The 25,483-nt window shown below is 35.6% G+C and overlaps 3 protein-coding genes, 1 long non-coding RNA gene and 1 pseudogene across 5 annotated transcripts; 3 read left to right on the top strand and 2 right to left on the bottom strand.

Annotated features, from left to right (window-relative positions):
- The first annotated feature begins 11,233 nt into the window (after positions 1–11,233).
- Positions 11,234–13,930, top strand: LOC103957643 (scarecrow-like protein 3). 2 transcript variants are annotated; one of them, XM_048586020.1, is made up of 3 exons: positions 11,234–11,596; positions 11,911–12,068; positions 12,278–13,930. In XM_048586020.1, the coding sequence occupies exon 3, from the start codon at positions 12,332–12,334 to the stop codon at positions 13,706–13,708; it is 1,377 nt and encodes a 458-aa protein (XP_048441977.1). In that variant the 5' UTR covers positions 11,234–11,596; positions 11,911–12,068; positions 12,278–12,331; the 3' UTR covers positions 13,709–13,930. The 2 variants fall into 2 exon arrangements, with proteins under 2 accessions (XP_048441977.1, XP_009368100.2); XM_009369825.3 differs by lacking the exon at positions 11,911–12,068.
- Positions 13,931–14,327: 397 nt separating this feature from the next.
- On the bottom strand, positions 14,328–14,894 carry LOC125478252 (annotated as a pseudogene).
- A 5,283-nt stretch (positions 14,895–20,177) lies between these two features.
- LOC103957682 (dirigent protein 22-like) lies at positions 20,178–21,040 on the bottom strand. The gene has a single exon (XM_009369872.3). The coding sequence runs from the start codon at positions 20,889–20,891 to the stop codon at positions 20,337–20,339; it is 555 nt and encodes a 184-aa protein (XP_009368147.2). The 5' UTR covers positions 20,892–21,040; the 3' UTR covers positions 20,178–20,336.
- A 1,196-nt stretch (positions 21,041–22,236) lies between these two features.
- LOC125478372 lies at positions 22,237–22,822 on the top strand. Its single transcript, XM_048586525.1, has 3 exons — positions 22,237–22,495; positions 22,621–22,710; positions 22,799–22,822. Exons 1-3 carry the CDS (start codon positions 22,277–22,279, stop codon positions 22,820–22,822), a joined length of 333 nt encoding a protein of 110 aa, XP_048442482.1. The 5' UTR covers positions 22,237–22,276.
- Positions 22,823–23,583: 761 nt separating this feature from the next.
- On the top strand, positions 23,584–25,480 carry LOC103957644. Its single transcript, XR_007258933.1, has 4 exons — positions 23,584–23,724; positions 23,840–23,950; positions 24,141–24,195; positions 24,656–25,480. It is a non-coding gene; the product is annotated as an uncharacterized LOC103957644 (long non-coding RNA).
- The last annotated feature ends 3 nt before the right edge of the window (positions 25,481–25,483 follow it).

The raw sequence follows: 25,483 nt of genomic DNA, 5'->3' as shown, positions 1-25,483 counted from the left end.
ATCATATCAAAAATATTGTTCCATTGCCTGAGAAACCCTACAGTTTTTTGTTGAACACAACTTAATAAAAGGGAAGTAAGGTATTAGAATGACCAAAATAACCCTAAACACAAATCATATGCGAGACACGTGACTTATATTAGATGGAAAACTTAACAGAGTTAAGGAGCAATGACAAATTAATAATTTCAAAAAGTTGGAATAACAAATTGCTTAAAATTTTAGTTTATAAGACAAATTGAAAAATGCGTACAAGTTCATGTGTTGTAGAAGTTGTGGGAGTGAATGCCCACATGTTTTTAGCCAAAGGTGAGGAAGACTTTAGAATAGTGACCATGTTATTGTTGTATGAGGTTTTTCAAAGAGCACTCATTTCACCTTTGTAAGTTTTCATGGGTGTGGCTTTATTTAAAGAGCACTCTGTGTGTGATCACAACACATAGAAAAAAAAAGAAGTGAAAGCAATAATATCAGTATCCATCTCTTCCTCTCTTTACCTGCAATCCTTTTGTTTTAGAGTTATAAACTAAATAGTGTGATAAATTGCACCTGCTTCGCTCATGTCCCTAGTAAAGGTTACCTTTCTAACTTTTGCCTATTTATAACATATTATTAGCACAAATCTCTAACCCTAACCAGTTCTCATTTCCTTCCCCGAAAAAATGCTTCATCCAAGGATTTTACCATTCTTCTTCATCCTCTGCCTCACCTGCTTGATGTACCCTCGCCAAAATTTACTAGCACTATGCTTGCTCCTAGTTCTTATCTCAATATAACAGTTACTTATATTTTTGATTTCTTGTTTGGTATAGCTCGTAATTACTAATCCAGTGTTTATTTATGTTAATTTTACTACAATCAAAGATGGTGCGGTACAATCGTCCATCTTGAACTGCAGATTTAATTCTACTACAATTTTAAGTGGTGCGGTATAATCGTTCACCCTACTCTGCATATTTAATTTCCCTGCTACTTGAGTGGTGCGGTATAATCCCCCATCTTACACTATATTGTTTCAATGAGAATGGTGCGGTACAATCACCTTCCTCATTAATTATGTAAATCTCAATCCAGAAGTTTCGAATACTTATCATTTTGGCCTGAATATCAAAATGAAAAATTTGTATGAACCATAAGTTCTAACACTATACATATTATTGCAAATTCTTACACATCTCATTTTTCTTTTAGAAAAAGAAAATGACGAACTTGTCAAAGCTTGATTTTGTTGCCCTGGATATTACTGGGAAGAACTACCTTACCTGGGTAGTGGATACCAAGATCCATCTGGAGGTAGGAAATCTTGGAAAAGCCATCAAGGAGGGAAACAGTGCATCATCTCAATATCGGGCGAAAGCCATGATCTTTATCCATCGTCAAAGCCATGATCTTTATCCATCGTCACCTTGATGAAGGATTGAAAGCGCGTACGTAACGGTTAAAGATCCGTTAACCCTCTGAAAGACATTGAGAAATAGATACAATCACCAGAAAACAGTGATTCTTTCAATGACTCATTGTGAATGGACACACCTGAGGATCCAGGATTTCAAGTCCATTGTTGAGTACAACTCTGCAATATTTAGAATTAGCTCCCATATGAAGCTTTGTGGGGAAACCATCACTGAGGAAGATATGCTGGAAAAGACTTTTAGCACCTTTCATGCCTCCAACGTGCTTTTGCAGCAACAGTATAGAGAGTAAGGCTTTACTAAGTACAACTAGCTGATATCGATGCTCCTTCTGACTAAACAAAACAATGAGCTCCTGATGAAAAATCATCAGTTCGACCTATTGGATCGACGCCATTCCCAGAAGTGAATGTTGCTTCCCTTGAAGTGAACACCATTTCCTCTCGTGGCAATAATTACAAACGAGGACGTGACCACAAGCGAGGCCGATGGAACGGAAAGACAATAATCATGGTGTCCAGTTTTACAACCAGTGTCCAAGGTATAATTCAGGCCCAAGCTTTAAAAATGTAAATCGCCATAAAGGTAAAGCTTATATGAATAACACTCCTAGAAATCCTGAAGGAGCCTGTCATAGGTATGGTGGTAATGGGCACTAGGCGCGTACCTGTCGTATCCCAAAACATCTAATAGACTTGTATCAAGCCTCTATCAAGGAAAAGGGAGTCGAAACTAATTTCCTCGACCAAGCTAAACCGATGGATATACCTGATACAATGTTCGATTTATCGATCAGATTGAATCATTTCTGTTTGATGTACTAAACTTGTAGTTTAAAGCTTGCATTTCAATTTAATAAAAGTGACATTTCAATTTCCTTTTATTATGAATAAATTATTTTTAACTATGATTCCCTTACTCAGAGAGCATCGATAAAAACTATGGTTATTCTCAAAACAAGAGCAATGTTGGAGATATTTGTCTTGTAGACAGTGCAACCACGTATATAATACTTCAAGATCAAAAATATTTCTCAAGCTATTAGCTTACAAAAGTAAAGGTAACAACAATATCAGGCCAATAAGATGTAATTGAAGGCTCAGAAAAAGCCTAAATCATGTTGCCAAATGGAACAATATTGTCCATGCATAATGTTTTGTACGCTACTCGATTTACTCAAAATTTGTTGAGTTTTAATGACATACGTTTAAATGGATACCACATTGAAACGAAAGGTGCAAAAAATGTGGAATATATATGCATTATCTTCAATGATACCCAGAAGCGTACATTGGAGAAGTTGCGTGGTTTATCGAGTGGATTATATTATACATACATAAAGACAATTGAAGCACATACTGTCATGAACCAGAAGTTCATTGATCCAAAAATTTACATCCTTGGCATGACTGTCTGGGTCATCCAGGGTCCACCATGATGCGTAGAAACATAACCAACTTTAATGGGCATCCATTATTGAGCAGACACATTACTATGTTAAATGATAACCCTTGCAAGGCTTATTCTTAAGGGAAGGTAATTAGACCATCACAATTAAATATTGATGCTGAATCCCCATCATTCTTGTGAAGAATTTAAGAGGATATTTGTGGACTTATTCAACCATCTTATGGACCATTTCGATATTTTATGGTTTTGGTTTATTCATCTACCCGATGGTCATATGTTTGCCTCTTGTCTACTCAAAATGTAGCTTTTGCGAGACTTCTTCCTCAAATAATTAAGTTGCAAACACAATTTCCAGATTACCCTATCAAGTCAATTCAACTTGATAACGAAGGTGAATTTACATCTTAAACCTTTTGATGATTACTGCATGACACTAGGCATTGATGTTAAACATCCTATTCCTCATGTTCATACTCAAAATGGTTTAGCAGAAGCATTTATCAAGCAGGCTTCAATTAATAGCTCGTACTTTACTCATGAAAACAAAATTGCCAATTTATGCATAGGGACATGCCATCTTACATCATGCACCATTGTTTCGATTGAGACCTATAGCCAACCACTAATACTCCTCAGTATAGCTTGTGTTTGGGCATCAACCAAACATTTCACATTTACGAGTTTTTGGTTGTGCTTGTTATGTGCATGTTGCACCGCTACAACGCACTAAAATGGGACCTTAGTGCAGACTGGGAATTTATATGGGTTTGATTCACCATCTATCATTAGATATTTGAAACCTTTGACATGTGATATTTTAACAGCTCATTTTGCGAATTGTCACATTGATGAGATAATTTTCTCGTCATTAGGGGAAAAAAGATTGTTCCAGAAGAACGCCAAAAACTGACATAGGTTGTACCCACCTTATCTCATTTCGATCCACGAAACACTCAATGTGAAAATGAAGTGAAAATAATCGTTCATCTTCAAAGTATTGCTAATCAAATGCCAGAAGCATTTGATGATGCTACGAAAGTGACACAATCACACATACGAGCTGCAAATGCACCTGTAAGAATTGATGTCCCTGTTGGACAAAATAAAGTGGCAGCGAATGATTCATCTGGTGCACACTTGAAGCGTGGTAAACCCCAGGTTCAAAAGATTCAGACTCTCAAAAAGAAAGATGAGAGTACAGCTGAATCCAAATAAAATCATTTAGGAAAAGAAAATGAATGACAAATTCACAATTCATGATTCTGTACTTCTAGAAAAAGAAAATATCCTTGACGAGATACATGTTCCTGAAGAGACAGAAGTACATGAAAGCAAAGAAATCTCCATAAATTATGCATGTACTAATGAATTGTGGGATCGAAATGAAATAATCATTGATGATATGTTCGCATTCGCAGTAGCCACATATTAAGCGATGAGATTAAGCCCTGCTCTGTTGATGAATGCAAACAAAAACAAGATTGGCTTAAGTTGACAGATGCAATCCATGCAGAATTAAATTCCTTGGAAAGGCGAAATGTATTTGGACTGATAGTCTAAACCCCGCCTAGTGTAAGCCCCGTGGGTTACAAATAGGTATTCACAATAAAGCAAAATGAGAAAAAACAAGATTGAAAGATATAAAGCACAACTTGTTGCACAAGATTCTTCACAAAGACCTGGAATTGATTATGAGGAGACATACTCTCCTATAATGGACGCAATTATGTTCTGTTACTTAATAAGTTTGGCGGTTTCAGAAAATCTTGACATGTGACTTATGGATGTCATCACCGCGTATCTATATGGAGAATTAGATACTGACATATATACGAAGGTCCCAGAAGGACTTAAGTTGCTTGAAACGACTAACAAGCCATGAGGTATGCTCTCAATCAAATTAAGGAATGTGGTATAATCGTCTTAGTAAGTATTTGATCAAATAAGAATATATTAACAACGTCACTTGTCCTTGTGTCTTCATTAAGAAATCAAATTATGGATTTGCTATAGTGGCAGTATATGTCGATGATATGAACTTAGTTGGAACCCTTGAAAAACTTAATAAAATTGCTGAATATCTGAAAAACGAATTTGAAATGAAAGACCTAGGGAAAACAAAATATTGTCTCAGCCTACAGATCGAGCATTGTGCTAATGAAATTTTGGTCCATGAATCAGCTTACATTAAAAAAAATCCTAAAGCGATTTGGCATGGATAATGCTTATCCACTCAACACGCCAATGATCATTCGTTCTCTGGACATTAAGAAAGGTCTATTCCATCCAAAAGAAGATGATGAAATGGTCCTTGGTCCAGAAGTACCATATTTGAGTGCAATAAGTGCTTTATTGTATTTAACATAATGTACTAGACCATATATAGCGCTTTCAGTTAACTTGTTAGCAAGGTATAACTCTGCACCAACAATTCGTCATTAGAAAGGGAGTCAAAGATGTTTTATGATACCTTCGTGGGACAACGAACATGGATCTTTTCTACTCCGAGAAATCCACATAGGACCAGAACCTTGTTGGATACGAATATGTTAGTTTTCTCTTTGATCCGCATAAAACCCGCTCACAAGTTGGATATGTGTTCGAGTATGGAAATACAACAATTTCATGGTGCTCAACGAAGCAAACTTTAGTTGTTATAGCTTCCAATCACTCAGAAATACTTGCTCTACATGAAACTAGTCATGAATGTTCTTGGTTAAGATCAATGATCCACCACATCCAGAATTCATGTGATCTACCTTCAAAGACAAACACTTCAATTGTCATTCATAAAGATAATGCAGTCCGTGTTGCCCAAATAAAGGAAGGATTCATCAAGAGCGATAAGATTAAACACATATCTCCAAAGTTTTTTAGTGCATATGAGCTTCGGAAAGCTAAAGTTATTAAAGTTAGCCAAATCCGCTCCAATGAAAATCTAGTAAACCTATTCACCAAATCTTTACCAAAGTGAACGTTTCAGAAGCTAGTGCATAGTATCATATTACTTCAGCTTACCAATCAGTTAAATTTGAAGAATGTGAAATTAGGGGGGATACATATTGGGAGGAGCATTCATGATACATGTATGTTGTACTTTTTTTGCTTCGGGCTAGGATTTTTCCCACTAGGTTATTCCTATCAAGGTTTTATTGAGGCAACAAAAGCATACTTAACACTATATCAACAATCCAAGCAAAGTTGTATTCATTTTCCTTCGCTACGGTTTTTTCCCACTGGGTTTTTCCGAGCAAGGTTTTAACGAGGCAACTGATGTTGATATGTGGACATCCAAGGGGGAGTGTTGTAAAAGTTGTGGGAGTGAATGCCCACATGTTTTTAGCCAAAGGTGAAGAACACTTTAGAATAGTGACCATGTTGTTGTTGTATGAGGTTTTTCAAAGAGCACTCATTTCACCTTTGTAAGTTTTCACGGGTGTGGCTTTATTTAAAGAACACTCTGTGTGTGATCACAACACACAGAAAAGAAAATAAGTGAAAGCAATAATATCAGTATCCCTCTCTTCCTCTCTTTATCTGCAATCCTTTTGTGTTAGAGTTACGAAACTAAACAGTATGATAAATTGCACCCGCTTTGCTCATGTCCCTAGCAAAGGTTATCTCTCTAACTTTTGTCTATTTATAACAATATGACATTTCAAAAAATTCCCTATTATAAATCCAAGAAATCAACAATAGAAACTGCCCACTACGTGGGATTCTTTTAGTTTTCAGAATTTTTAATTAATCTATTTTAATTCAAAATGTTGTCATTCTACTATTTTATCCCAATTAGTTAAAATTTTCTTTTAACATTCTAATTAGTGAAGGGTATTATAGATGTATTGAAAGTTTCATGCAAGTGTATTGCCATGGTAGTTAGGGTGCTCATTTATATATAGAGAAGGAGCATGGTGGTTTCCTACAAGTGGTGGATATTGCTTTGGTAATTAGGACATGTTTACTCATCTCATTCCGGCTTAGGTTCAATGATCTCCCCCAACTCTCCCCCGATCCTTCTCTCTTTGATTAGTGTAGAATATCACTTAAAACCCAAACGAATGGAGGCTCTTTTTTTTTTTTTTAGAAAACCTCGACGGTACGAGGGGGATTTTATTGATATCAAAAAAAGAGTGCACTAGTCAGGAGGGACATAACCCCTTATAATACAAAGAAAAATGATAAAGAAAAATTACAAGAAAAGAAGGGGGACATAAACCATACTCCTTTAGAAACAAAAACAACAAAGATATAAGGAAAATAGGGGGACATGAAACCTAACCCTTCTAAAGCCAAACCTAAATGTCTAAATCTGCAAAACATAACAAGCAACATCACAAAGTTAAGAAAAAAAATCAAGAAAGTAAGACAAACATGTATGCTGAGATGCACATTAATTTGAGAAACAGAAGCCATGAAAGCCAACATAGTCTGAAACAAAGCAGCACGAACCGCTATCTAAGGGGAATCAAGCCATACCAAAATTGGAAAAGACAAGCCCATGTTAGCAAAATTGTCCACAATCACATTTGATACATGTGAAAGGCATAGAAAGCCATCTTCCAAATGCGGTCCAAACAAATAGACCATTGCATATGAAGAGGCCAAGGAGGATCAAAATTAGTTGATTGGAGAGCAGAAATAATACTAGAAGAGTCACTTCCCAGCCAAAGACAATGTCAACCCCACTGATATGCAACTCTACACTAATAACAACTGGTAATAATTCCACATAAAAAAGAGTTGCAATGACCATTCCCTTGGCAGATACCACAAGAAACTAACCATGACAATCCTGGAAAACTCTCCCACAAGCAACAAGACCAAGATTTCCTTTAGACAAACCATCTATATTAAGTTTAATCCAAGGGAACCAAGGAGAAGACCAAAGAATAGGAAGAATAGTTGGCACCTTGCATGGGATAGGTTGAATCCCCATAGAAGAAATTATGCGAGTGTCAAAACCCTGAGAGTAATCAAGAATAAACTTCCCATCATGAACGATCCCAAAATTGATATACATGCAGAGATGATGAAAGATTGGACGACCCAAAAACTAAACTTATTTCGAGCTTTCCAAATAGCCGAAATAATAGAAAGACCCGCAAAAATCAGAGATTGTGCAACTGTTGGGAAAAGGGCTTACATATGTAGCCATCCCAAAAACAGCCATGGAATTTAAAAAGGTGAAAGAGATACCAAATTGACATGCTAACCACCTCTAAAGCTACCTAGATATCCGGCACCCGAAGAAAAGATGGAGGATTCTAATGGCCTTAACCTTAATTCTTAACCTTAATTTTAAAATAACGTTGTTTAAACTTTAAACCATATATATATATACACACACACACACACACACACACACATCATCATCATCACAGGAATTGAAATGTGTAACATAAAATTCTATATATTTCATTCTCAGTCATTTGATACTTAAATTAAAACCCTAAAAATTCAGAAAATTATTAAATAGGATTCAAATTGTATTTCGTGACTATTGCACTATGCTGATCCAGGGAAATATATATAATAGAAAAAATTAGGCAGTGAGACTTGATCAGTTTGACTTCCCAGCTTGTAATTGCAAACAAATGATTTACAAACAACAGTACAAAGGAATTGGAATTTTTGGAGGAAAAAAAAAAAAAAAAAAGACGACTGACAGATGCTCCATTTTGTCTACTTATATTTAGCACTAGCCATGCAATAGTGCTGGCCGACTCGTATCTCATTAGCCTCCCACATCCACATATATGGTATATATCATGGAACATTCGTTGCAAGGGTACCATATATCATAGCTTTATGTTGTAAAGTATGAACCGGCTTAAAGAAATTTTCAAACATAAATTTCCAATAAATTTATGGTAAGATAAAATGGCTTCACTAGTTAATGTCTTCACTAGCTATTTTGTCACAGTTTTCTTTTTGCCATGTTGTAGTTTCCACAGGAGTAACATATGAAATTTAGATTTAATTATTTCAACAACAATTGTGGTTTGTTATGCCCCTTTCAAAGGTAGGTATGTCCTATTAACCTGAGGGATTAGGGCGTGCTTAATGTGACTTCAGCATAAGATGATAAAGAATCTTTCACCTCCAATTGACTTAAATCTCCATGCAACCATTTACTTTAATGCGCTGCTTAGTTACAAGCCCCCGCTACAAAGCTCGATGGTTTAGTTATGTACTCTTACTTGAGAGTTACATACTAGACCAAATAATTATTCTTTAGAGTTATGTACTTTTATTGCCACTTAGTATTATGGTCTAGTGATATTTCTTTTCACTTGTAAGTGAGATGTCTTAGTTTCGATTCTTGCCAAAAACGAATTTGAACCACATTATGAGACTAAGCTCACTCTCTCACCCCCTTAGTATAGATAATATTGTTTGTTAAAAAAAAAAAAAATTTGAGACTTGAGAGTTAAATGGGTTGTATGATTGAAATAGGAATATTATTCAGATGCTATAGTTTTTCCTAGTTTTGTATAGGATATCTTTCTTGAATGAGAACATAAAAAGTGAAAGGCTTATATGTCCAGAAGTTTCTTAAGATATGGACACCCATATGTAGAGAACTTGATTTTTTCCGTGGTGGACAATTTTTTTTTTGCTTTCATACTCGTGTCGTTATATTCATGTACTCATATTGTGAGATTTAGATTAATTGCCTAAATTCTAATTAATAAAGTAGGCCAACTTATGTTGTGAAAAATCAAACCCTGCCCTTCCTAACTTCACTTGCTCTAGCCACTCAATGTAATTGATCACATACTTAGCCTAGTTTAGCATTGTTCAAATACATTTTTAGCTTAGTTACTCACCGACTTCCTCGTTACATAGCCTTCTTGATGGGGATCCCTCATTTTGGATTACCGAGATAATCTCCCTGTTAGGATAGTTAATCCTTGATGCTTTACGTAATGTAGCTTGGGGGTTGATGTTATGTACGTATCAATTGATCATGAAACGTTTTCTCCAGAAGAAAAAAAAATAATATCACTAAGTTTCTTCGAATATTGAATATTGAATAATTGATCATGATTTAGATATTCAAATTTTGATCAATTAAAATATGGTCAACAAACTGAATGGATATTGATTTTTCAATAGGATAAAACATGGTTCCTTACCTTTAATAATTCATTTCTAATTTAGGGTTTTCGTGGAGCCGATTTCATCATGCACCAAAAGGGTGCCTTACGGAAACTAGGGTTCACAGAGAGAGAGAGAGAGAGAGAGAGAGAGAGAGAGAGAGAGAGAGAGAGAGAGAGAGAGAGAGAGAGAGAGAGAGAGAGAGAGAGAAATGTGTGTCTCCTTATTTATTATTATTTATTTTTTTGAACAAACCATAGTATCTACACTTACAGTGAGGTGGTGGGGGAGAATCGAACTTAAGATCTCTCACTTAACAGTGGGCTTGTCAAATACCCTTCACTAAATCAACCTATATACGTGTGTGTCTTTTTATTATTGTTCATTTCAATGTAATCTTAATAGTATCCAGCTATTGTATAAATTGACACATTGTTGAGTAATGATATCTGCATACTCCTTTCTTTTTTTCCTTACTCACATCTTTGTTTATTTATATTAATCGATTCTTTTTTATTGATTCAATCTAAAAATTAGATATAAACAGCCATGTGCACGTGAAGAAAAATAAGTGTGTAAAATCACTTACATTCTAAATGAAATTATTCCATGTTATTTTGGAGTACTGTTAAAATGAATTATATTGTATTTCTCAAAACACTTTTCACTGCATGAACATGATAAAGTTTAAGTGAAATTGATTGCATAAATTTTTTCAAACAACAAACTCAAGCATAGACTGACTAGGTGCAATGATGTGGTATACCACTACTACATGATTAGGTGGCTTAGAGTAGATTGCAATTTGATGTCACTTGATTAAATACACAAGGGGAAGTTCATACATGGGATTGGGTTAGGGTAAAAAAGAAATACTGAAGGAATTGGGGTATGATATTCTTCCAAGTACTCCCACCACCGCCACCACCAAAAGTTACATGTTCTCTCTACTTTTGGCTTTTCCAATAATTTGCTTGTCCCTTTGTCTTAATGTAAGAAGAAAGTACCAAGTGGATGGTGTATGCCTTTGGAAAGAATCCAAATACGAGTTTTGGATTTGGAGGCACTTGGGAGGCCTCCTCCTTGCAATCTCCCCACTATTAATTACCCACTAAGCAACAAGCAAGTGTGTTGTTTTGTTTTGTTAGTACATGTTTTGAAGGGCATTGTGTTGGAGAATAGTCCCAAACTTTGGCCAGCTCTTATTTCCATCCATTTCACTTGGTGACAAATCTCAAGTGAGAGTGAGAGAGAAACAAAGTAATACACCAGACATTTTAGAGATAAAATCGAGAGGGAGCTAGAGAGAGGGGGAGAGGGGGAGGGCACTGTATTTCAGAAATTCCATATTCCTCTGAACGGGCCAAAGGACAAACAAAATAAATCAATGACGACGAAAGGAAGCCTCGTTTGTCGCCAGTGCAGCCATGGAACAGTACTTTAAAACAAGAGCTTTTTGCTATTTCACTCACTTTGCAACAAAACTTCACATCACAAACACAAAACCCTTCTGAGTTTTCTTAAACTCCTCTCCTTTGATGGATTAGCTAGGAGGAGGCTCCAGCCAACCACTACCATTTCATAAACTTTTCTGGACCCAGTGAGGAATTTCCATCTCGTTTGAACTTGGTCGGTTATTTATTGGAGGAACTAACTAGTTACTTTTTCTGGTAATTCCCTTGCTCTGCGTAGTTTATATTTATTACAGATGTAGTTGTTCATTTGTTGTGAATTGTTTTTTATTTTATGCTTTTCTGTGTGGCATATTTGATTTTGTTTAGGGCTTTTTGGTTGATTTGTTGATGAAAAAAAGTAGACATTTAACTTGAAAAATTCCCAAAAACTTACATTGTTGAGTAGAGAAGGAAATATTTTAGCTCACTTGTAATGAGTTCTTTTAGTTTTGTTCACAATGGGATCATTTCCAAGAACAAAAATCAAATTCATATTTTCAATTTTTTATTCTTTTGCTCCTGTTTCTCAGAAACCATCTGTTCAGTTGACCCGATTCGTATCACATTTACCCGGATTCATGATTAATTTTAGTTGTGTGCTGTACGTAAACACCAAAGTAAGGTCTGTGAAATTACAGGTCTGGTACTTCTGACCTTGTGAAAGAGCTAGGTCACATGGTCAGGGCAGGTGAGTTCGAATCCTCGGCCCCATAGATTAAAATAGTTTAGACTATTGTTTGTATTATAGGTACGATACTTGGAAATTTCAGCTCGAATATAAGTGCTTCATTATTTGGAAAACAAATATGCGGAAGAGAAAATATTGAAGTCGAATTTTAATTAATTTTATTACTCAGCTGCTTTCCTTGTGGCCTAATTCTTTCTGTTTTAAAACAGTTCCGGCAATTAATCTTCTGCATCAGCTGATTGTTTTTATCGTTAAGTGAAAAAATGGCGCAAGACGATGGGTCACCAGTAACTTCATCACCCCTGCAGTTCTTTCCCTGGCTATCTCCTGGGATGGGATCTCCATACTCACCATGGCTCAGGGAGCTAAAATCTGAGGAGAGAGGTTTATGTCTGATCCAGCTTCTTTACGCATGTGCTAGCCATGTCACTTCTGGTAGTATTGAGAAAGCAAATTTTTGGCTTGACCAGATTTCTCAGCTCGCCTCTCCTGATGGCGATTCAATGCAGAGAATAGCTGCTTATTTCACCGAGGCACTTGCTAACCGGATGCTTAAAGGTTGGCCCGGTCTCCATAAAGCGCTTCATTCAACGAAAATATCATCAGTCTCAGAAGAAATTATTGTTCAAAGGCTGTTCTTTGATCTCTGTCCTTTCCTAAAGGTTGCGTATGTAGTCACAAATCAGGCCATAGTGGAAGCCATGGAAGGGGAGAAGATGGTTCATATTATCGATCTTCATTCATGTGAGCCCGCTCAGTGGATTAATTTGATTCAAACACTGAATGCGCGACCTGAAGGCCCTCCCCATTTGAGAATTACGGGCATTAATGAACAAAAAGAAGTATTAGACCAAATGTTCCTTCAGTTGACAGAAGAAGCCGGAAATCTGAACATCCCATTTCAGTTCAATGCTATAGTAAGCAAGTTAGAGAACCTTGACATCGAAAGTTTGCGTGTCAAGACTGGAGAGGCTCTTGCAATCTGCTCCGTTCTGCAGCTACATTCGTTCTTGGCAAGTGATGATGATCAAAGGAGGAAATCACCATTAGCATCTAAGAACCTGCAGAAAGTCTTGCATATGAATAAACTCACTTTGGGAGAATGGCTGGAGAAAGATCCAATCAGTGCATATAACCTGAGTCCCGACACTGCTTGGTCCCCGCTATCAGGTGCTTCACCAACGGGGAGTTTTTTAACTTCTCTTTGGGGCCTTTCGCCAAAACTAATGGTAATAACCGAGCAAGAGGCAAACCACAATGGCCATACATTGATGGACAGGATCATGGAAGCATTGCACTTTTATGGAGCACTTTTTGATTGCTTAGAGTCTACAGTATCAAGAGCACCAATGGAGCGACAAAAGGTTGAGAAGATGCTTTTCGGAGAGGAAATAAAAAACATCATAGCATGTGAAGGAACTGAGCGCAGGGAGAGGCATGAGAAGCTTGAGAAGTGGATTCTAAGACTTGAGTTGGCAGGGTTTGGCAAGGTGCCCTTGAGCTACAACGGAATGTTGCAGGCTAGGGGGTTCTTGCATGGCTATGACGGGTATAAGATTAAAGAAGAGAATGGATGTGTGTTTATTTGCTGGCATGACAGACCTCTTTTTACGATTTCAGGCTGGAGATCTAGGAGATAAGAATGATATGTTGGTCGACCATGCGGGGATTGAGTAAAAGTGTACCTTTTTCTTGTTTGTGTAAAGGATTTTAAGCATTTCTTCCTATCCAACTGCATAGTGTCTTTCTCAGAACGCTTTGGAGAATTTATTCTCTCTTTTTTCTGTCGTTGTTAATCTGTATGCTTTTTAGATCTCTATCTATATTAAACATGGTGTTGTGTCTCTGGCATATTTTCTTTAGGTTGAATCCTGTTCTGTAGATACTTCAATTTTAAACATATTTGGGGTTTTAAGTCAATCATATAGGTATTTTTAAGTAGTGAAATATCACACTCCTTGCTATTCAAGATACTCTAAATCAATTTAGTACTACGGTTTATTGATGTTCCTTTTCACCAGTAATTAAGATGTCATAGTTTTGAATCTCATAAATGTCGAGTTCATTACCAGTTTATTCTCCACCCCTTAGAGTAAATATACTGTTTATAAAAAAATAAATAAAAAAATTCTAAACCAACACAGCATGTATTCATGGAAAGCAACACAAACCATAAAAGAAAAAGCAACAAAACTATTTCTAGTAAATTTACTGACCATATCTCTCACCAAGATGATGTGATACAATATCGTTACTCTTTCAGTAGTGCAACACAGACACATTGTATTCAGCAACATGCCAACAGCATATCCAGTTTTCGTGCTCATCGAGAATGTCTTCATCAATGCATAGCCCCGTGCATATTGGAAAACTCCACTACCTCCAACGACAGGCATCTCTCGGATGGCTTCCATATAAGGATTCCTCCCTCGAATACTAACGGTACTACCATTGTACATACCGTCTAGGAAAGCAAAGTTCAAGACCATAAGTAATACCCAGGGTCATGTAGGGAAGCAAGAGCAGAAATGCCCTAAGCTCTCCCCACAAGCTTTGAACTAATCTTTGGCCCTTCTGTTAATGGATTGTCTACCATGAAAATTGTTCCGAAACCCCCAACTGACTTGTTTGGTGGTTCAACAATTTTCATGGCAGTTGGGTTCTTGCTGTTGTGGATGTCATGGAAATAGAACTGAAGGCGGGTAGTCTTCTCCATTCGTTTTGCAGATAGGGATAAAACAGAATGTCTGAGAATGCTCCATGTATGGTAGTGAAGGAATTTGATAAGATGATGGAGTAGCAGGCAAAAGTGGCAAAACAAGACATTTTGCGTTCAGTTTTCAATTGTATTGCAAGTGTTGCAGAGAGTTGTTTATAGGATGGTAATGGTATGGAAGTGAGGAATGATGTCTCTTCCTTAGTTAAGATAGTGTGGATTCTTTGCATTGGTGAAGAAGTTATAACCCCGTGCTTGGTTTTCCATCAACAAGAGCGCTGCGTAATATTTATTTACAAATACATAATAGAAAAGGAACGGGTAAAGAATATAATTTTATGACATCTTCAACAGAAATTTTAAGTAAATCAGAACACTTGTCACGTAGTGTATTTTTCCACGTGCTATTGCTGGGCTGTAATGAATTGCCTAACTTGAACTCCTTCGTTGGAGTAGAACAAGATAGAGCAGAGGGTGATGAGACTAGTGAAGTACAGAAATGAAGACATATTACTAGATCTCTACTCTCCACTTTCTCAGGGTGTTGATGAGTCAATATTATACTATATATTTTATCCTTATCTTAGTATTAATTTATTAGTTATTTTGGTAGAATTTTGATAATTTGTTATGTATTTTCAATGTAGGGCATTTGACTTCCTCTGGAGCAAAAAGTAACCAAACAGATAAATTTTGGAGTGATTCTAATTGGAGGATGTTCGTGAGTCTTTCAAGATAGATTGTGTCAAAATTCCTGATTTTTCTACCAAACCGTTTGACCGTGGCAATGAAATAAAGACTCAGTGCGCAGCTTTCCCAGATTGACGTTTCTAGACGTTTCGGGTATTTTGAAGGTCAATATAGTATATTTTGAGAAAGATTCCTTCTGAGGATTTGTTAGGAACGTCTCAATCTTTAAAAAGAGATATTTTGAAACCAAATCAGAGTTTATTTGGTTGATCAAAAGATGGATTTTCTCTGCAGTCTAAATTTCAGTTTAAATAGGAAGCCTTTTACTTCCTAATTATCTTATTCTATTATGTTTCCTAGTTTTTAGAAGACCTTTTCTAATAAGGATTTTATTTCATAGTAGTATAAATAAGGCTATTTAGCCATTAGAGATAAAAGAGAAGAACGCTTATACTTTGGAGAACGCACTACTTTGTATTTTCAAGGTGTTTTTTTTATCCATATTCTTAATAATATTTTGTTTTATGATTGTTAGTAACTAGTTTAATTTGCTAGGGCGAGGCCACGAGCCTTAGAAAGGATATGTAGTCTCTTTTCAATTTACTTGTGATATTATGCATGCAAGTTTTGAATTATTAATCACCTGGTTTAAATTATCGAATTGTCTTGATGATTAACCGTCATTAGGATATTTAGAAAAGTACTTTGATGCAATTTTGGCGGTGGGCTGTCCCTGAAACTGACTAAGGCTTTTTGTGGTTAATATGTGTAACTTCTTAGGATGGACGACACATCTTAAGGGTTATGTGGTTTTTCATAAAGTTTTCACAAAACTTAATGAGTCTTGCATGTTCACATTCGGACACGGACGGGTTGCATGTTAGATATACGTTGTTGGAGGTTCCAAGTAGGGCATATTTTAGAAAAACCTAACCTTCAAAATATGCATAGGTAATTCATAAGTAATTGGAAGAACTACGTATGATTGTTAAGGTGACGGCAGGAACCCTAGTGCTCAAATTTATTTTCAAAACTATTTTCTTTGGTTTTCTTTACTTTGCCAATTTATTTAGTTATTTTTAATTAAATTAATTTTTAAAATTTTAAGTCATAAAATCAACCTCTTCCAAACTTTGTTTTCAAATTATTAATTAAGATTTGGTATTTACATAAATTATTCAGTCAAACCCTGTGGAGAACGACCTTACTCGAGCTGCTATACTACGATAACCTTATACTTTTGCAAGTATTTTTAAGTGTTTTTATTCCTACTTTTGCAGGTGGTAAAATCCTTATTAAGAAATTAGAACCCACGACCACAAGGTTATCGTGAATTTCTTAATAGGGATTTTACCACCAATCCAAATAACCTATTCTAAAAATTTTTAAAAATAAAAAATAAAAAATAAAAGTAATTTGGACCCGTGGACTTGGCCCGAATCGGCCCGTTTAAAACGGGCTTGGTTAGGTCCGGTTTCAAATCTCAAAATTCATATACCCAGCTCGGCCCGACCTGCTACATTTTAAAACGGGTCAAGTTCGGTTCCTACAAATTTGGGCCTAGCCTGGCACATGCCCACCCCTAGGTGTGAAAGTGCAAATTTTAAAAGTATAACTCATGAATTATTGCCTAAGCAACGATAAATAGAAAATACTCTGTTGTGGGATTAATCTTCACCATATCCATTTGTTCTAACGCTTAAAATAATATATGGATATTAACTTAAAAAGAATGAACATTTTTATTTGACTCAAAAATTAAAAATCTAAAATTTCTTATTTCCCACCCCTAAACTTATATCACACATTGTCTTCAAGGTGTGAAAAATAGAAGAAAAGCAAAAATAAACTAAAACATCAAACAAAAATAAACAACCACCTTAATTGACTAGAAATAGAAAGACGAAAAATAAAACTAGAAAATAAAACAAAAGACAAAGCAGAACAAACTATAAAATGATACCAAACGAAAAATAAAATAAAGGGAATGGAAGTGTGGACACAACTGGGTTCGAACCTGGGACACGAGAGCATCAAAGAAAGCGCTGAAAAATAAAAACCCAAAAGTGCTGCCGTGCTGGATTCGAACCCGTGACCTACTAGAACAACATGAGGTGCTGAGCCTTTTACAAACCACACGCGCAAGCCTTAACGTGACAAGAAACCTAGCAATTCAGTATTTAAACTGAGTTATCAGCTCTCTTGTGTCTTCTGCTTATTTTTGAAAGAAAACTAATGAAAATGATTTGAAAATTTTGAGTTTTAACGATAAGGATAAAATAAAGGGTAAAATGAATAGTACCAGTATTGACTTTTTAGTGTAAAAATATAATTTTTCGTTAAATAAATAATACAAGAAGTTTTTCCTTAAAGTTCGTATTTTTAAATTAGAGCAGTTGTTCCTCTCCCTCTAGAATCTTCAAAACCCAAAAACACAAACCCAGCTGCAGCTTCCATTTCTCTCAAAATCAAAATTATATCTCGAAATTCCATCGTCAAACCCAACTAACACCAGAGCCATCATCTAACTCGAGTCCAATCTTCTTTCTTTATTCATTGCTCTGAAGGCAAAAATGGAGATCCACCCCCAAACTTCTGATCATGGTTGGTGTCGACCCACTTAGAGGTAAAAATGTATGATTCTCTAAATTCAATTTCAAGTCTAAGCTTAGATTAGGGAAAATTAGAAGATGAATGTCTGATGTATGTGTGCTCCCTGTGTAGGAGCTGCAGAATGCCGACCCAACATAGCAAACAACGATAAATGTCTGGAGTCATATCATAAAGAAAACTATATTACAACACCAAGGTAATCACTTACCAGACGATGACATCACTACTCGAGAACTAGGGTTCTTCTGCAACTCTACACTCCTGGAAACGACTCAATCAAATGGGGTTGAATATCTGATTGCTTGCGTATAAATATAGTGAGAGAGCAGTGACCCAACTTTATACCATAAGCGATGGACTTCAATAAGGACACTTCCCATTATGTGATCCTTAGCAAACTAACCATATCACTGCAAGTAAGTGGCCTTTTACCTACAATGGTGGAAAGATATTGAACCTTACATGATGACGTGGGTCAAATCTCGTCAGTGGCTAATCAAACATCTTATCTAACAAAATCTATCATTTGACAAAACCATATCACTGTGAAACCCTAGTAAACATATCAACTAGATATAGTCCTAGTTCTATCGAGATTGCTTGAGGCTAACAAGTAACAACCCTAGTATACAACTCCAATAAGCCATACCACATTGTTAAACGTAATCTCCTTATCATTCCAATTACCTTTACACGATAAACAAGTGTTTGCTCAATCTCTGTAGTAAACATATCAACTAGATATAGTCCTAGTTCAATCGAGATTGCTTGAGGCTAACAAGTAACAACCCTAGTATACAACTCCGATAAGCCATACCACATTGTTAAACTTAATCTCCTTATCATTCCAAATTATCTTTACACGATAAACAAGTGTTTGCTCAATCTCTATAGAACTTACAGGAGTCTGATTCTTGTTTTGGTTAACTTTTTAACTCTTAGTCGCTACGAGCCTACAACGAGGAAATAGATATTTCCTCGCCAACAATCCATCGACAGCGAGAAAACGTTTTCTCACAAAATATTTTAATTTCTCACTATAGTAAGGACAAGTTTAGTGATCAAAATCGGGTCTGTTTTTTAAAGGAATGGATAATATCCTTGCCAAAAGTGTTCTATAGACGACTTTGTTGTAGTGAGTCGAGCTAGATTTAATTAATGAAAGCTCTTTCATTAAAGAAAAGAGAAAATCTTAGAGCAAAACCGATTAATAGTTGCATGGTTGGCCTAGCTACGTTTAGTAAAAATAAATGTAAAATCACATACATGATCTTTCATCATTTCAAGGAAACTTCTAAAGTTATAATATATATAGAATCTAGCTCGAGCTGTTGAGAGAAAATATGAGTTGTTGACGAGCTTTATGAGTTGATAATATCAATGTTCAAGTTTTGAAAACATGGTTGAATATTTAAACACTTTTCATATTTTTTCCAGTTGAAGATTAGTGAAAGGATGGAAAACTGTTATTACATTTGCACCCATTTTGAAGCTCTCGAGGTTTCTTCAATGGAGAGAGAGAGAGAGAGAGAGAGAGAGAGAGAGAGAGAGAGAAGAGAACAGTGAACAAGAGAAAAGTTAGGCGTGGTGCATCAGTTTGTGAAAAATAAAAATAAAAAACGTTTTAAAAAATAGCTTTTCATTTTGAAAAAAAAATGTTTTTATGGTTAATCCACGTGACACCATATGATTCAATAGTGTATACATTTATATGTCACATCAGCACACTAACATAAAATTTGATTGAAATTTAAAGGAATTATCAAATTAATTTGCGAGATTCTTGCTCTTTCAGGCTTTTATCCCTCTCTCCTTTCTCTTGGTTGAGGTCCTCTCTGGTTGCTCTGGGATCTCATCAAGCGTCAGTTACCACGAGCTAGGGTTCGAATCGGTCTCATCGTGTAGTTAAATCGAACATGCAATTGCCCACATTTTGATAGGTTTTTTTTTTTGGTAATTACCTAATTTATGAATGAAGTACTTCAAGTGTTAGAAACGAAATTTGGTAGTGACTCTGATTTAATTTCTGGTTAAAAGATTGATTGCCTTAAATTGCACACCATTCTAAAATCCATCATAAGATACTAGTATATTTCAAAGGGATTATTCTTAGTTATAAGATTAACGTAGCCATTCCCTGATTAAGTACAATAGATGTCTCTATAAAGGATTAATAAAAATAAAAAAAGTATAAAAAAGTAAAAAGAAAAACGGGTTTTTCTCAACAAATGGCTAGCCTGAGACAAAGTTCAGGATTCTGACACATAAACATTGTACTCAACAATGGCATCTCCCGTATTAGCATCAAACCAAACCGTATGGGCTAAGGCATAACCTCGAGCAAACCTAAACTGCCCAGTGCCTCCAACAACTGGCATCTCTCTCACATCATTCAGGACCGGATTCCTCCCGAGAATGCTAATGCTACTCCCCTTGTACTTGCCTTCCACGAAAACAAAATTCATGACCATAAGGAGTGCAAATTCATCTGCTTGTTGTGAAGCAACTGAGTAAAACCCTTGTGCTCTTCCGATGAGCTTGGAGGCACGGTCTTGCTCTTCAGTCAGTGCATTATCGATCATCATAGTGCTGCCAAAGCCTGCAGCGGTACCATTTGGTGGCCCAATAATTCTAACAGAGGTTGGGTTTTTGCCACCAAGGATGTCATGGAAGAAAAAGTGGAGGTGGCTTAAGTTTTCTGTTTTCCCGTCGGATCTGACGAATTGCCTGATTAGAACTCCATCAATGGAAGAGAGAAAGGTTGAGCAGAGGATGAAGATAGAGTAGTAGAGAAATGAAGACATATTAGTCTCTCTAGCTAGCTAGTATGTCACTGTGTGTGTGTGTGTGTGAGAGAGAGAGAGAGAGAGAGATTAGACTTGTAGTAAGATATGTGGTATGTGGTCACTACAAAAGAGGAGGAAGAGGACAAGTTTTAGAAGTTGTTAATATGTCCAAAGTGTGAGATTGAGAATATATATATCTCGTTTACAGAAATTTTATCGTGCTCCAGAGTATCTTATATTTCAAGTTTTTTATTTGTTAGATATTATCTATTGTGTGTTTTAACTACAAAACGGCTAAAATTCTTGAGTAACCAATACTCCAGAGTATCATATATAAAAAATCCCATCATGCTTAATTATATAATTAATGGTTGGTCTGGTTGATGCATTTTCAAGCAACCACTGCTTTTTGTTGGGTCTACGAGAGTGTTTGGCTTTTAATTGCTTAACACAACATGGAGAGCTTGAATCCTTTTTAAGCAAAGAAAGATTGGAATCCATTGATGGCTAACCAAATGTCAAACATTACTTGTAACTTTGAAATTTTGTTTAAGGAATCGAAAGACATGAGTTTGGTGTTCGGTTATAATAAGGTTATGTGAGACTTAAGTTATGCCACGTACATGATGATGACCCCGAAAACAATGATAACAACAATTGATTTTTTGTTTGGGCCTGCTTTTACGCTTGAGCTTAATATCAAATATCTATTGCATTAAGTAATTAGCTTGAGATTGAGCACAAAAGATAACATGAGCCCTAGACTTATATTGAGTTATGAAAGGAATGAATAATATGCAAGTCAAATTATGCACTCTGATATTTTATTACTCAAATTGAGCGCAAAATGTAACATGAGCCCTAGACTAAAATACTTCGATATTTTATTACTCAAACTATGCATTATGCAATCAATTTTTATATTTTATTATTGGTTTTGGATATATTTTATTCATTGTTTTTATATAAAGCATACAATTTTATATTAAAAAGGATAAGCATACTAGTACATGTACCAAAATTCGAGAATATTCAAAACATATAAATTATATAAATTTTTGAAATATGTTTTGAGAATTTTGAGATTACTCTAATTCCAAAATTTTATAACAAAAATTAAAGGGAATTGTTATTATCACTCCAAAAATCTCATTCTACACTCCAAACTTTCTGTATTAGGAAAGAAAAATACACTTTGTGAGGAGTGTAGAATGAGATTTTTGGAGTGTCAATAACACTTCCCAAATTAAAAAAGTTGTTTTCAATTGGATGAGCCCAAAAATCACCCCTACCCGAAACAAAATAATAGTACATAAGATTATATCTTTTTTTTTAATGGGCTACTCATTAATAAACCCTCGACTAGTCAAAAACCCCAGGTACTGGAGGAACACTACTATAACATGGTGGTGAGGTGGAAGAGGGGGCAGTCGGAGTCGCAGTCGCAGAATTTATCCACTAGGATGGTGAAACGGAAGTTGGAAGACGAATCGACAACAACCGAAGAGAAAACAGAAGATGATGACACGGATAATGCCATTATACCTTCCCCGCCGAATGTTGAGGTCCGGGCAACTTTTATTGTAGAAAATGCTTCTCTGAGGAAAGGCATCGTTCGAAAGGTACAGGAGAAACTCTTCAAGCAAATATTTCTTTAATATTCCAGTAAAAAAAATTAAATTTGAAACTTTTTTAATTAATTTTTTTTTTAGAATTATATTTCCTCAATTTCATTTTTATTCCTCAGAGGTGGAAGATTCTAGATTCAGAGGAAGACGCTGACTTCCTCAAACAAAAGAAAGATGTGAATGATTATAGGCCTGGAGTTGTCTACCAGGTTTGCTCTTGAGCTATAAATTAGACGTTACATTGATACATTTTTATGTCATTTGAACTCCAACTCAATGTCATAACTTTTTTTATAGTATAGCGATAGTGTTATCAGGTAGACAGTTAGTTGATAGGAGAAGAGAGTCGGTGGAGATTGAACCCACACTAGGGTTTATAGGTATGATGTTTTTTTTCACCACTATAGTAAAATGTCATCTACAGCTCAAAGTCATAACTTTTGATAAACTATAACTTGCTTGATTAGACTTGGGAGTTATATTCTTTGGTTAATGAAAATCCTTATATATAGTTGGTTAGGTTTCTATTTGAAACTCAAACTAATGGAGTTATATTATTAGGTCAATGAAAATACTAATAAATAAATGAAAAAGTAATTGATAACTATAAGGTGTTGATATCATTGTTGAAAAATATCAGTGACAACTTAGTGAGTTACTGATACAAATTCCGCCGACGATTTGTACCAGAGAATTTCTGGATGCATAGAAGGACTCTAGCTTTGCAAATTTAGGGTCTAAATAGATCCATCCATTTGTTTATATGAGAGGAAAATTTAATTCCAAACCTTCATTTTTCTGAAGTAACTTTTGGATTTTATTAACATATCAAGACAGTAAAGTCCAATTAAACAATTTATACTGTATCATTCTATCATTCTATCCTTACAGACCTTTAAATTATAATATCATCAACCATAAGTTCATTCATTGGAATTGAGATTAGCATAGGCTTACTGCATGCCACCAAGGTTTTAGCATTGCATCATGCATGTCTTACTAATACGTAGTCTCTGTTTTCTTTTCTTTTACTGTGTTTAATTTATAATTCATGATTTTAAGTGTTTTACCCGTCCAGGCTCTTCGTTCGATTTTTGATAGCAAATTTAATAAATCTGGTATGGTACGAGCTGTGTATGTAAAAACAGATAATGGAGTGTTATTTGAGATTAAACCCCATGTCCGTTTACCAAGAACGTGTAGGCGCTTTTGTGGAGTCATGCGTAAGTTAGCTTCTACTCCTAGTCGTTTTATATTCACCTTTGCACCATTCTGCCTCTTCAAAATGTCATGGAACTTACGAATTGCTTTGAATTTTGACTTCTGCAATTTCTAAAGTGGAGTTACTAGATAAAAAATGCATACGGACCAAAGATACAAATGAAATTCTTAAGCGCGTCATTGCGGAACCTGTAACCCGACATTTACGAGTCAACTCTAGTGTAGTAGGTGAGCATTGCCTACCTTTATTTAGCATTCTGAGCTTACTGATGACTATGTTAATTCTGCCAGTGATGAATTGAATCTTGTTTTTGTGGTATGTTTGAGATTCTAAATTCCAGTTCATAGGTCTCTAATTCATGCTCCGTTTTGTATGTGAAATTTGAAATCCCCGTAACGGCTTTTTATACATGTTCAGGTGGGTGCAGAAACCCATGGGAAGATCAATGAGTATACAGATAATTTTATATCAGGTAATTTGTACTTGAGTTATTTGATAGTATGGTTTTTATAGAAGCATGGAGGAAAAATACTCTTTTAAAATTCTAAATGTCGATTTGAATAGATATGTTAAAACACTAAGATGGTTTATGTGAACTTTAGAGCTTGCAAATGTGATTTTTGGTGGTCTAGTATGAATTCTTGAGTACAAAAGAACAGCGATCGAAGGATTTTTTGCAATGTAGGAAACCTGAATCTTATCAAAACTGGAGAGCAGATGGTTGACACAAGTAGATACTGTAATTTCTTAAGTGTTATAGTGTATTAAACTTTGTTAAGTGTCATAGTCAGTTGTACACAAAACTGTTTCTCGTCTGGTTATGTTTTCTTCTTCCAGTTTACGTTTTGCTTTACTCTTCTATGTCATGCTGGTCTATATCTTGCCGGAATCTATTAATAATATCTTAATGTTGCATTTGTTTGCCTCTGCAGTTTCAAATTATCCATTGAGTGCAAAAGGCTGCATAGGGTTGATTTGCGAGTCGTTGGAGCATAAATGGAAGATCTTTTGAGTCATATATATCTAAGTTATTAAATACTAATTAAGGTTTGTAAAAGCGCCGAAGATATCTAAACATGAGTTTAGCTCAAAAAAAAAAAAAAAAAGAAGGGTAGTTATTCAATTTGATGAAGTCAATTTCTTCGACACTGAAAGGTAGAGGCCAGCACAATACTAGTAAGGCCAAGTTGAGCTGATTTCCATCACTGCCGAAAATAACTAACTTGTTGATCGTCGTCATCAGTTCTCGGTGTCAAATGCATCTATCAGGATGGTCAAAGTTGAATTAATTCATGTACTCATTTAAGTTCCTTCTCGATCAGTTAGATTATGATAAAAGGAATCCTGGTTAACAAGAACAAGACGCTGATCATGAAGATTCTGTATAATCTTATCGCAAACTGTAGTCTTACCAGAAGCTGCCCCACCAGCAAAACGAACCGATGTTCAGAGAGACGGAGAAAGAGAGTTTTATTTTATATTGCGGTTGCAAACTTGCAGATGTTGTAAATATAAGCATTTATGTGTGATTGCATAAATAAAAGTAGGAATTTAACATGGCTCGTCGGTTAGGATCATGTACTTATTGTATCTGTTAAGGGATTCCTAAACCGCCATTCAATACTACGGTCTGGTGATATTCCTCTTCACTTGGAAGTGAAAGGTTTTAGGTTCGAATCTCGTGGATGACGAATTGGATACTAAATTAAGTTGCCCATTGTGTAACTTAGGCGAACTCCCCCTCTTCCTAGTATAAAAAT

This window comes from the organism of the source record quoted next, unplaced genomic scaffold (genome assembly GCF_019419815.1).
Source record: "Pyrus x bretschneideri cultivar Hongxiangsu unplaced genomic scaffold, Pyrus_bretschneideri_v1 Contig24, whole genome shotgun sequence".
In the NCBI taxonomy this organism is placed as follows: Eukaryota; Viridiplantae; Streptophyta; class Magnoliopsida; order Rosales; family Rosaceae; genus Pyrus; species Pyrus x bretschneideri.
This window is presented reverse-complemented; position numbering and strand designations above follow the sequence as displayed.